We start from the raw sequence: 13,626 nt of genomic DNA on the forward strand, positions 1-13,626 counted from the left end.
TTTCTCTGCATTCAGATATTTCTGGAGCTCCGCTTTTATTTTTAATTTAGTAGGATTGCTACTTATTGGTCAACTTCTGTGTCTCTTTAAGTGATGGGCAGTCCTCAGCAATACCTGTAGCCAGCATGGAGTTTGCAGCGATTTGTCTAAGAAATGCCTTGCTTCTACTGCCAGAAGATCAACAGGAGCCCAAGCAGGAAAATGGATCAAAAACTAATAGTCAGCTGGGGGGAAATACAGAAAACACTGAAAGCAGTGAAGCATGCAGGTAAACAGAATTGAATATAAACCCTTCTTTTTGTCCAGAGTAACTCTGGGCCGACGATCTGTCTCTGCGATTTACCTTGTTTGGCCAGCAGAAAAACAGAACATATTTGTAAATTCTCTTAATAATGTTGGTATGTTCATGGAAATTGTTTAGCCACTTGTTTTAATTAAAGAATAAAATACTGAGTTGATGCCTCCTGTCCCTATCAACTCTTATTAAATTAGACAGTGAAATTATTTTTTCCCTTGGCCATCTTTTTTTCTGTGCTGCAAATGTTATGTTTTCCCACACCCTCCTGCTGTGCGTATTGGTATTTCTCTAATTGTAAGTGAAGTTCCATGTTACAGTGATTTTGTGTGTGAGCGCACGTGCACCGTGTACTTGATTCAATACATATCTGAATGTCTGGAAACTCAGTTGTAAACATTTCCCCATGATCAGAGTTGACATTCATCAGCCCTAGTATGCTTTGTTGTGTTTGCATTAAATGGGAAACTAGATTTAGAAAGTAAGTAGGACATATTAAGTAATAGCATGGAGCTATTGCTTAATAAATAATATTTTGCAGAAAAGAATTTAAGAAAAATCTTGGCTGTCGAAGTTTTAGAAAAAGTAATTTATAGACAGTGTATGTTAAAGGAAGATGGTTTAATTTATCGCATATTTCATATATTCTAGACTTCTTTTTGAAGAGTAACTTTTGATCATAGTCTAAACTTTCATTAAAGACCGTTTTGAGGGGAAATGTTACAATAACTCATCTGGAAAAAGTTTCTGTGGTAGAACTTGAACTAGTTAGAGAGAAATGAAAAAATATGCTGGTTTGGTCAGACCTGAGTACAGATATATGTTAAGATAAGATCCATTTCTCACAAGGCAGGATTTACTGGTGCATCCTCGTGTATTCTGAGGTTGTCTGCAGATAGACTGGGGGTCAGCGGCTGCTACTGTTTGCAACAATATTTGAATGTTGCTCTCTATAATCCTGTTTTCCCACTTGCAATCTATCTTAACAAGTGACCAAATGATTTATAAAAGTTGGAGGGGGGAGAGGGTGGTTGTGGGTTTTTATTTTTGTTGGGTTGTTTGTTGTAGGTTTTTTTTTTTCTTTTTACTAAGGTTGGAGGTTCTCTGGCAAGCGTATATGCAGCCCATTTAGATGAAGCTTCTCTGGTTTAAATGGGACTTCAGTTTTAAGGTTTTGGGGGGCTCACGGAGGGGCAGTGCTAAAAACAAAGTGGTGGCCCTTACTCAGACAAGACCTCCTTTTTTGTTTTCTATTGGGGTGTTTTTTGTTTATTTTTGTAGGAGTGGGGAAAGGAAAACATGCCCTGTATGGGAAGATCCTTTGCTACCTTCTGCTTTCAAAACCAGATGCTTCTTCAGCTGAAAAAAAAAGCTAAAGAAAGGACTCCCTCATATCTCCCAGTAGTCATTGCCAATTTCAAAATACCAACAAAGGAAGCTGTTCTTCAATTTCTGTGTCGCATTCTGAAAGGTTCTCTAAGGATTTGTTCCTTCTGACAAGGGAACCTCTGTGAGAGAACAGTAAAACATACAAGGCATTTGAAGAAAATCACACTAATTGACCAGGATGGTTTTAAAGCAAATCCCACTAATTGAGCAGGCTGACTCTTAAGGCAGATTCTTCTCTTATTCACAAGAAAACAGGGAATATTTTTAGTGGTTAAGGGTATTTTTTTGAACTAATTTTTGATAAAGGCATGAAGTATGTACTCTACAGCAGTATTGAATATTAATTTCCTTGGAGATTTCTGCTGTATGTTTTGAATGTTGAAGTTATCTTACCTATTTGTAATAGACAGACATGAAACTCATAAATTAGGTTCTTGTTAAGTGGACAGATTCAGTTTCAATTCTGAATTTTCTTTTAAATCTTTTTCTAGACCATGATGTTTCTCACTGCCAAGACACAGCCATTAGCTGTCTCTTCAATTCTCATTCCAGAAGGAGGTTCTTTCAGCTTATTGGAGGGTGAAGTTTCATACTTCTTAAATAGAATAAATACTCCCCAAATGCTCCGCCCAAAAAAACAAAGTGTAATTTTAAGAAAGTGGAATTTTATTTGGAGAAAGGAAAAAAAAAGAAAAGACAAAGGAAAAGGAAGAAGAAGATTTTGCAATAAAGGGTAGCTAGAAGTCTAAAGGAAGTTGTAGCACTTTGTGGGTTATCTTTCTAGAGTATTTATGTAACTAGTTGTTAAGAGGTCTGGAGAGAAAACTAGTTTAGTGCTTTTCTTACAGGCTAAAAGAAGAGAAGCTACAAATGCAGCAAATTCTGTGTCCCTCCAGTTAAAAATGCTTATCCTACACTGAACTTCAAAAATAGCTCAAGGCTGTGAAGAATGGTGTGGGTTGTTTGGTCTGTCAGTCAAATCCTTTCCAGCAAGTGTCCCACTTCTTCCTTCTCAAATAGAGTGGTTAGGATAAGAACATGTGCCTCAATCTGTGAATAACTTCAACTCCCTCTATTTTAGGCTGCAGAATTTATGTTCTTTTAAATTGAGTGAATAAATAAACTGAGAATTTTTAAATTATCTATTATAGTAATACACTGTTTTTATTCTAGCAATAAAAGTCATGAAGGGGACAAATTCATTGCAGCTCCTCCTTCTTCACCTTTGAAGAAACAGGAATTGGAGAATTTAAGGCAAGTAAATAATATAAAATATCCACCATTTAAAAAATCCTCTTCCTTAACTGTGATTCCTAGGTTTTGGGGTTTTTTTGTAGCCATTTTTGATATTGAATTGTAGCTAGTAATCTATTTTTCAAATGTGTGTGCTTCCTTTCTTCTCAGCTTTGAATCTGAGCAAATAGAAACCATCCAGAATTTCAGCTTAGGTAGATCAGTCTGTTTGATCCCAGTATTGTAAGTTTGGTGTTTATATATTGGGCAAAGCTGAAAATATCAAGTTCCATAAGGACAAATCTAAAAACCCAAGAATGGCTGTTGATATTGGTGGAAGGGGATGGAAATTGCGGTACGTACCTTTTCCCTTTAAAGCCACAATAAGGCTTGTTTAGAATTCAGTGCCCACATTATATGCTTTTTGGATGAGGAAAGAAAATTTAAGTGGGAAGCAGCATAGCTGCTTTTACCAATGGGAATGTTGTTCCTTTCAGCAGGAATAAATCCATAGTTTGCATAAAATAAAAAGCAAAAATGCCTCTGTCAAGGCATTTGACTTTCTCGCAATGGCAAAATATAGGTAAAATTTTACTGTAAATTTCTTATGTGTTCTCAAAGATCCTTAAACTGCTTGTTCAGGAGTCTGAGTGTTCTCCAGATAGAATAACTCACGTGTGTGTAAATAAGTATCAGATTATCTGGAGCCCCTTTACTTTTCCCCAACAAGATTACCATTTACTGGCAATGTTAATTATTTCAGGTGGCTTCCAGCCTGTTGAAAATCTCTTACTATAAAGCTTGCACCTGTTTAGAAAAAAGAAATCTGTTTTAAGTTTCCATTATGGACAAAACATACAATAATTTCCCACTTGAACTCTTAGGTAAACATTCTGTTTCAGCCTAACCCCAGGTAACCTATGTTTTATAATGACCAGCTTAACCTTTCCTTTGCTCCACAACATGTAGCAAATCTTCTTGTACTCATTTAAAAGCACTTCAGGAGGAATCTGTGAGGCAATGTCGATTATTTATTCTGAAGTGGTACAAGAGTGTGCTACTTGAAATAGAACATGCTGGATTAAAAAGTGATGTGGGTTGCTTGTGGGTTTTGTGGGCTTTTTCTCCTGACTGTTGAAAATGTGGTTGCCACATGTCAAAATTACATGGTGTCACTTTGTGATTTTTTTTTTTTAAATACGTAGTCTTATCTTTCACAATCAGCTGTTGTTATGTACTGATGAAATCTGACAACATGTCAGGAAAAAAACTTAGCAGTTCAGCAAGAAGTGAGCTGCTTCTGGTAAAGAACTTCATATGAGGAAAGGAAAAGCATTGATTTTTTAATGTTTTTTAATTTTTTTTTTCACTATATGCTTTGGTTTAATCTAGAGGACTGCACATTCCTATAAAGTGATTCTGCTGAAATTGTTTCTAAGCTTCTGGAGATTTAACTAGCAAAATACATTACACTCAAATAGTAGTCTTCTATATTTATATTGTAAATAGTAAATTTCTGTAGCCTTGCTCACTAAGAAGCTAAGTGAGAAAACTGAAATTTTTGTTGAGTTGGGCAAAAGGAAGAAAAAAAAATCTGGATATTGTCAAGGATTATCCTAAGGAATAGGTATCTGTTCAATATTTTCCTGGCAAGTCACTGAATTGAAAAACCACTATTGCTTCTAGAACTGAAAAGGGACTATGAATGCCTTTTTTTGATTATTTTATACAGTTGCACATCCTTGTGAGAGTTTGAAATGCCAGACTTACCTTTGCCCCTGAACAGTTTTTAAAAGCTAAAAATATAATTTAGAAAAGGTTTACATGTCCTATATATTGCTTGATACTTCTCCACAAATTGGTGGACTGGTTGGGTGGACTTTTCTCATAATAAGCAGTAATTCAATTGCAAGATTTTAAAAGCAACAAGCAGAAGTCTGAGGACACCAATCATTGCTAAGAATTTATGCATTGGAAGTAGAAACTCCAGATTTTTCTTCTGAGATTCTTTTACACAATTTTCATTGCTGCTTGTCGTCCTTGGACAAGCCAATTCCCCTGCTCTGCTCTCAGGCTGAGGTATGTTCCACACACCAAAACCACCTAACACTATTTGGATACATCAAGAGAAAAAAAGTTCTGGTAAACCATAGTTCTACATTTCGAAAATTGTCTGGATTTTATTGTAAAAGTTGAGATAGACAGCAACAGACCTTGTTGTAGTCTTTCTCCCTAGATTGAAGGTGTTTGTGTGAGAACCTTGATTTTCCCCCTCAAAGCAGATAGAGATAAAGGAATCCTTTGATCATTTGTTTTCTCTACACTTCCCCAGTTTTGCCTAAGGTATCCATTTAAAGGTTGCAGTGGTCTGTTTGGCCCTATCACAATACTAGAAGCTTACAGTGATTATCACTCATACCTGTTTCACTCTCTTCCTCCCTCTTAGCCACTGTGTAGTTCTTCCCTCATCTCCCATTTGCTGGTACTGATTTTTCCCTTGGATTAAGCACAGTCTGTATTCTGTATCTCTTAATATTTTGTATTGTTTGCCTGTGTTGAAACATAAAAAGTCAGTATTGTGTATCCATTGTTGGGCTTAGCTATTTGAAATTATTTCAGATTAGTGACGTTCTCTTAATGGTTTAGAAGTGTCATTTTTGGTGCCTTCATACTAAGTTTTAAAGGACTGGATTTGCTGTGGCTTGCCATTTCTTTGAGAAATAAGGCAAGTCAGGTGTGGAGTTTGGGTTCTGAAAACTTACAGTCTGTGTGGGCTGACAAATCCTGTTGCCTAGACCTACACAAGAGGCTGTTTGACATAATCTGGCAGTTTAAAAAAACATTTTTCTTTTTCCTAGTGCAAAGGCAGTTTTATTTAGGGCATGCGGAGGCTCAGTGATGCTGGAAGTCTGCGGTGCTCAAAGGCGACCTGTGGAGTTTTGTCAGAATCCTGACCGGGGTGAAAAACTAGTTTGTCTTTACCCTTGTGGTGCAATTCTTCTGCTCCGGTTGGCTGTCAGCTCTCCTGAGCATTTGGTTCAGCCAACTCAACAATGGATCCAAGTGCAAGAACACAACTGCATGGGAGGAAACCTGAATGTTTTCCTCCTTAGATGGCTGCTGCTGGAGGCTTTTGCCAGCTCTTGTGTAGTAGCAAACAGCGACTAGTGCTTAGAGCAGAGGAGTAGGTTTCATCCTGTTGTGTGATTGGAGCATGTGTTGTGTTTGAATTTACACTTGGAGAAGTAAAAATAGGCTTTAAAAAAATTGTGGGTAATGTAACACACATTAATGGGAAGGGCAGTAATAACCAACTCTGCAGGCCCTGACTTGTGTCTAAGGGTATTTGGCTGGTGACATACAGCATCTCTGATGATTTAAAAGCTGTATTTCCTTGAGGCAGAGACAAAAAGAGGTTAGTTAGAAGCAGGCTGTTATTGCAGAGATTTTTTTCCCCATTCCATCCCCCTCCCCAGTCACAACCTTTCAGAAATATTTTAGGTTTGGGACTTGAGCTGGGGAAGCTTTCCTCTCCCTCTCTCACGCTTTTGTATGTGTTCAGATTTGATGTGACATCTGGACACGGTGGAGAGGAAGTGGGGGGTAGGGGGAAACACTGGAGAAGTTTCTTATCCTGCTTGTGCATAATTAAGGAGCATGCCTCCTGGGAAAGGGGAATAAAGGCACCCCAGGTCCTGCCATGAATTACATGACTTACTGCTGGACCAAAAGTGGGCTTGACAGTTGCCAGAAGGCTGGCGCAATAATAGCCCGCCTACCAGCGGGAGAGCCGACAGCTCTCCTCCCGTCGCTCCCAATGTGAGACCCCACTCAGAGCATCCACTTGTCCTCCCTGGAGAAGAACAGTCCTGCTCACAGCAGGGCGTCATGGGCAGAGGTTTGTGCCCTGAGGACAAGGCAGCCTGCACTGAAAGATGTTTTACCAAGTGGAAAATATCCCCAAGAACAGTGTTTGGAGAGGGCGGCAGTTATTACAAAGTGTGAAGCTTGGCCTAATGATGGCATCCTGATGTGGGGTTATTGTTTGAAGATGGAAAATGTGAGTAGTTCAGATTTCATTAAATGAACTGCCAGAGATTTTCTAGTTTTGGAAAGGTAAGCAAGTCTGTGATGGCAACAAAATGCCATGGATCGCTCAGAGTCTTGGCACTGGGTTACAGCCCTCAAGTGAACACAAAACTGGAAATGCCAAATTCTCCCATGTTTGTCTCCCTGTGTGCAGATGTTGTTCAATAGAAGAGTGAAATATGTTACAGTTTAATTGATAGCTACTGTGTCTGTAGATTGTGTCTTCTAGCAATCTAGAAATCTGCTACTCTACAACAGAAGGTGTGGGCAAAGGAGTACAAATGAGAGTCCAAGGCAAGATCAGTAATGAGTGTGAGAAAGGGAAACTAAATGTGAGAAAAATGACACATGGTGAAGTCCATTTTTTGTAGTCTGTTATTTATGATGAAAACTTCAAAATCTTACTGAGCACACCATGGTGATCCTTGGTTTATATTGGCAGGACAATAAGCCCATAAATAATGAAAACTACCTTTTTTACTTCATAGTTAGGTGGGAAGTCATTATTGAAAGTTTGATTTATTTCTTCAGCATTAAGCAAGAAAGAAGATTTAACAATTGTATTTGGAATCACAGAATTCTCCATTTAACATATTGACTCTCTCCCCTCCCCTTTTCTTTTGTGTTTCCTTCCAGGTGCTCGATCCTTGCATGTAGTGCTTACGTTGCTCTGGCTTTGGGGGATAACCTTATGGCATTGAATCATGCAGATAAACTTCTGCAGCAACCAAAGCTCTCAGGGTCTCTTAAGTAAGTCTGATGGGATCATTTCTTCTTTCTCAGCTCTGTTTTTTTGCTGGACAGTTCTGAGTTGAAGCTTCCAATTTCTGTAGTTGCTTGCCAAATCTGTGTCTAATGCAAAGAATTGCTTAGCCTGCTCTTGTTCTTGAAGCTCTTGACTAAATGTCCATTGACACACAGGAACATGAATTCCCTCCTTTGTGTATGAATTACACATAATTTGGAATCAATTGCTGCTTTTGTTACTGTTTCTCCAGCTCTGAGTCCCATGTGGGAGCAGGACCATCAGGTCTCTGTCGTGATTCACTACAGGGTTGCACATGTTTGGCACAGCACAAGGGGTAGGGATGTGCAGCTGTGGGTAGCCAACATCAGCCCAAGCCCACACAGCTGCAAGGTTACTTATGAAACTACAGCCTCAGAGGGGAAGGTGTGCTCAGTCACTCAGGGTAACAGATCTTGTGTGTGCAGAACTATCACTTCACCTGCTACTGCTGCTTATGTAGGTTCCATTCTTCAGTTTCTCTTGTTCACCTCTCAATACATTTGGCACTGTATTTTTTTAAGGATATTCAACGTGCATTCTTTGTTTACCCATCAGTTCTCATACAGCTCTACAAATTCAAAGAAGGCAACTTCAGTCCTATCCTTTTGACACTGTGCATTTAATGCACAGGATAAAGTGTAGCGCAAGTTTTTATATTAGTAATATTTTTCAAAACTGGTAATGTATTTGTGGAAGGCAAGGTAACTTGTATTTACTTTTATATGCTGGCACCATGCTTTAAACTCGTCCATGCCAATTAAATACTTTGGCTTCTGTTCTTCACCCTACTGCAGTTCATCCTTTTGCACAGTCATTGTATTAGCAAGATCTTTGAGGAGTTTGCAAGGTAACACATAATAACAGTGTTACTGTTAGGTAATGAAGGAAATGCTAAATAACAGGTATTTTGCAAAGACAAAGATGTGTGTATCTTGATCCCAGGAAAATTTTTATTTATTGAATGTAAAATAAAGTAACACTTTAAATTGTAGATATATCCATATTCTGGGGTGGCTTTTCTTAATTCTCTGAATAAGGCCCCACCAAGGTACTTTCTCTGTGGAATCAAACTCCTGTGCATGGATGAATTGTCATTATTCACGTGTGGATATTTTTATAACTTTGGTGCCTAAAAACAGTAAATGGCAGAACTAGGTATTATGACAATGCTTTATGAGCAAGTTAACTTCCATGCAAGTGTTCCCATATGCTCACATGAAAAACTGCATCTTTTGTCTCTGATAACAAACTGTGGGGATGGCTGTGCTGACACTGGTACCCTGACCCTTTGCTTTTGTAGGTTTCTCGGGCATTTGTATGCAGCAGAAGCTCTCATCTCTCTAGACAGAATATCTGATGCCATCACTCACTTGAACCCCGAGAATGTCACTGATGTTTCCCTTGGGATTTCTTCAAATGAGCAGGATCAAGGTTAATGCATCCACACTTCATTATAACTGGTTATGCTTTCAGCTGCGTTCCTGCAGACACAAATATAATGATGATTAAGACGTTTTGTTTTAAGACCTGTAGGTTATTGCAGGGTAGGGAAGGGTATTGTTTGTGTTGTGTTGTTTTTATTTTCCTGGCTTCAGTTCCCACTTTGTGTTGGGTGTGTCTTTTCCTTGTTTGTCATTCCTATGAGGTGGTTAATTCTAGCATTAATAGGACTGTATTTTGTTTGAAGGAAAGTTTTGAAAGCGGCTTTTGTTAAATGTGCTATTATGGTTGTAATAAGAGTTGGTTTATACTAACTCTTCCAGCTTTTTGGTCTTTAAAGGCTTTGTCATAACACTGCAGTCTACTTTTGTGGGATACAGGAGTGAGGAGAACTTAGTTAAACTGTATCTTAGTCTTCTTTTTAGGATGTATTCTGTAAGAGAAAAGCACTTCAGAACCACCTGTATGGTGGAGTCTAAAGCCGCTCTGATTCCAGTGACATGCCTGCAGTTTAAACTCACTGTACTCATCTGCACATCTAAAAGCACAACACTGAAGATAGGAAGTTTTGAATGACAATACATGATCTGTTTTCCCTCTTTAATGTCAGACTGTGAAGAAAGCAGAAAATTTGTATCTTTGTATTATTTTTAAAAAAGGTCACAGAACACGATGTGTCTGTATTTGTTTTTTCTTTGCAGGGTCTGACAAAGGAGAGAATGAGGCAATGGAATCTTGTAAGTACCAGCCACTGTATTCAGCAGAGAACAAGAACTTACTTGGCCAACTGGAATAAAAATGTAAGGAAAAAAGAATTTTATTTTTTTTTAATTGCAGCTGGCAAGCAGACACCACAGTGTTACCCCAGTTCGGTCACGTCTGCTCGAACAATGATGTTATTTAACCTTGGAAGCGCTTACTGCTTGAGGAGCGAATATGACAAAGCTCGAAAGTGTCTTCATCAGGTATGAAAAACAAAGCTCAAGGCAGCTTTAGGGACAAATGTACTTCCTTCAAAGTGCCATCCAGATCACAGTGAATTCTGGTGATTTCACAGCCCAGGCTTATTTGCAGACCCTGCTGGGATGGTGGTTTTCTTCTGTCTTTATGAACCAGTCTCTGTTAAAACCAAAATTAATACCAAATTTCTTACTTGTGTAAAAAGTTCCGTACCACTACAGAGGCAGCATTTTATTTTCCTTAGGTCATACCAGAACAGCAGAAGATGGCCTTTTCACGTTTAAGTTTACTTGTTTGTTTGGGGTTTTCTGTGGTCTGTTTAATGGTCTAGTAGTAATTATTAATAATTCAGAGAAGGTTTTCTCCCATGTCATTTAATAACTCACCATCAGAACTGTTATCTTTAGGGCTGTGAGAACAAACTGCAATTCTGCTGGAAGTATGCCCCTTGTCTGCCTCTTGTCCCAAGAATTCTCAAGTACTGCTTTTGAAATGTTGTCTCCACTTAGCCTGTGTCACATCACTTGGTCTTTCTCATGGCTGGGACCCATCTCTTTCAGTCATGGTGTTTCTTTTTTTTGCAGCCACTCCTGTCTGTCAGGAAGACTGCTTGGGTGCATTGTTGAGCTACAAACAGAAACAGCAGCTTCCAAATTACTTCACAGTAATTGTGAAGATTGAAATTCTGTGGGGCTCTCAGCTACTTAAGGCAGTTGTTTGGCTCTTCTTCCTTCTGAGGATTCTTATGAATTCTTATGGGGCAAGTGTCTCTGCTTGAGCTCTGTAACACCTATGTAAAGCCCAAAGGAGTGCAAGGCCACCCATGGATGTAAAATACAGTGGGGCTCTGCATCTACAGTAAATTCATTGATGTCATAGCTGAAAACTGGTTGTATATGGAAAGCTAATGAACAATCCTTGTTAACTTTGTATTCTGAACTTTGGAGCAGTGGAGGTTACCTTCTTCACCTGTCACCTCACCAGGAAACCATGCTAGGCTGGCCCAAGAAATACAGATCCATATGAACATAAGCACACAGCAGATGGTCCTGCTAATTAGTGTGAAACAATCTTGCTATATAGATAATCTTGCTGTCTCTCCTTGCATGCTTAAATATGATGGAGTGTATGAATTTGAAAAAATCTGGTCTTAGTTGATGAATTATTTAGTTTTGTTACCAAGATGGTGCAATCTTGTCAAGGGGCACTTTATTTGTTCTGGAACTTTCTGTTAAGCACTTTTTTTCTCCACCCTCTTCTTTTTCAATAAGGCTGCTTCGCTGATCCACCCCAAAGAGATCCCTCCAGAGGCCATCCTGCTGGCTGTGTATCTTGAGTTGCAAAATGGTAAGCTGGGAGATGTTCTGGCAGCCTAAGTTTGGGATACAAAGGCAGGAGGGCAGCACTCATCATTCCTACTCTATCTAGAGAGCGTTTGAACTATACCCTTTAGGGCCTGCCTCCATTTTACACTGCTGTGGATCCAGGTATGTGCACCTTCACTTCCATAGTTTATTGCCACACTGTTTTTACACACTCCAGACCTCCTAAATGTTCATTTCCCAAGCTGAAGTTTTCTATCTTGGTGCAGAAGTCATCAGTCTGGGATAGGTTCAGTAAAACCCTTGATGAAGTTTATACTAAAGAGGGTTTGAAACGCTTTCTCCATTAAAAAGAAACCACAATCCAGGTTTCCCAAAGAAGCTGTGACAAGTACATAGAGCAAGTGGAGCAAGTATGGCAGCAAAACCTGTAATACTGATCACTTTCTCTTCCACAATGCTTTCCTTTGAAGGTTCACTTTGTTTGTATGAGGGGAAAGCTCTACATAGTGGGAAACTGGAAAGGTTGCACTTGAATTCTGCAGTGTGAGCAGACTGGTGCAGCTGCTGCTTGAAGCGGTCATGGTTGCAGACCTGTGCCCCTTGGGGGCACTTCATTGTCCAAGTGTTGTGAAATGTTCTGTGTGCCTGTTCCCCTTCCTTGGATGTTCCAGCATCCCCTTGTGCTGTTGCATTGCAGGCAGGCAGAGGATTTGAGCATTTGCATTTGGAATTGAGACTTCTGCAAAGCTTTTCTTACAAAGATGTTTCTAAACTGGAATTTTGGAAACCTTTATTTCTGCAATGAAGATGTACAGAGCAGAAGAGAGTAGGAAGTCGGATTTACATCCCTCACCATCTTTTAAGTACATAACTAAAAGAGGATAAAGACATTTTTTGTTCTATAAATAACAAAATGGTGCATCTCTTCTGAAACTAAAACTTCAGGGAAACAAAATTATGAGGGAGAAATACTCTCCTCACAACTCAGTTCCATTTCTCCTGTAATTTCACAGGTTTAATTTATAACAAAGAGTAAGTTTTCCATGTATATTGGTAGTTGTTTGATGAACCATACATACAGTTGAAAATCAGATTTCTTCTTTTAAAACCTCTTTTATCCCCTTGGCATCCACATTTACTGTCTGCAATACCACTGTGTGAGGGCATTGTGTGTGTGATCTAGCACCTCACTGTGCAGCTGGGAGAAAGAAGTGGTGACCTTTGGGAAATTAGAAGGTGCTTTGGCATCTTCCAGCTCTGAGGTAAAAGCTTGATGTCTTCATCCCAGAATAGGTGGACTCAATCAAAACTATTTTTTTTTCAAATTTCCTGTTATCTACTGTTTTTCCTGTCCATGGCAGCATTCCACGGGAGAGGAAGGACTGCTGGTGTACCTGGCCTGGGCCCAGGCCTGGCTCATCAGCTCTGTCCCTGAACAGTAATTCATACATCATTAGATGGTATTTTGGGTCTTTTAATTGAAACTTGTCTTGTAGGTAACACGCAGCTGGCACTGCAGATCATCAAGAGGAACCAGCTGCTCCCTTCTGTGAAAACCCTCTCTGACATGCGGAAAAAGCCCGTTTTCCAGCCAGTCCACTCCATCCAGCCCATTCAGATGCCAGCTTTCACCACTGTTCAAAGGAAGTGAGGTTGTGCTTTAACCTGCTGCTGCCCTGGTCAGGGGGGCTTGGGATTTTGTATATTTTTTTAACCTAGGACACCTGAATACCCCAATTGCTGGAGTGTGTTTGTTTATGTAAATTTTTAATAAAATATGTAAACCACAAGTCTTGTTTGTAAAGGTTATTTCATGAATGATGGGAGATTGGTACCCGCTTTGAATGACAGTGGCAGTTTAGTCACAAAAAAAAAAAGAGGTTATCCAAATGTGTAATTCGGCTCTTTTTGAAGAGAATAGAGGGGAGAGCAGTGAGTGGAGAAAACCATTTACCTGAAGTAAAGTCCTTCTGAAGGAGCAGTTGAGTTGTTGTGTTTGCTGCTGTTTTAACATATATAAGCCATGCTCTTCCTCAGTGAAGAGGGAACCTGTTTCTGTTGACTTTTTTCTTTTTTGCTTTTGTTTTGTTTTCCCCTCTCCCTGGTTT

At 39.3% G+C, this 13,626-nt stretch overlaps 1 protein-coding gene across 1 annotated transcript in view; it reads left to right on the top strand.

The window, feature by feature from the left end:
* The window catches only part of CNOT10 (CCR4-NOT transcription complex subunit 10), a 32,448-nt gene extending 19,140 nt beyond the window's left edge, over positions 1-13,308 (top strand). The window contains exons 12-19 of the mRNA XM_002198146.7: positions 92-268; positions 2,858-2,938; positions 7,643-7,756; positions 9,094-9,224; positions 9,935-9,970; positions 10,071-10,198; positions 11,465-11,540; positions 13,015-13,308. Of these exons, the coding sequence (XP_002198182.1) occupies positions 92-268; positions 2,858-2,938; positions 7,643-7,756; positions 9,094-9,224; positions 9,935-9,970; positions 10,071-10,198; positions 11,465-11,540; positions 13,015-13,169 (898 nt within the window). The 3' untranslated portion in view covers positions 13,170-13,308. The remainder of the gene's footprint in view (positions 1-91; positions 269-2,857; positions 2,939-7,642; positions 7,757-9,093; positions 9,225-9,934; positions 9,971-10,070; positions 10,199-11,464; positions 11,541-13,014) is intronic.
* The last annotated feature ends 318 nt before the right edge of the window (positions 13,309-13,626 follow it).

This window comes from Taeniopygia guttata, chromosome 2, assembly GCF_048771995.1.
Source record: "Taeniopygia guttata chromosome 2, bTaeGut7.mat, whole genome shotgun sequence".
NCBI lineage: Eukaryota > Metazoa > Chordata > Aves > Passeriformes > Estrildidae > Taeniopygia > Taeniopygia guttata.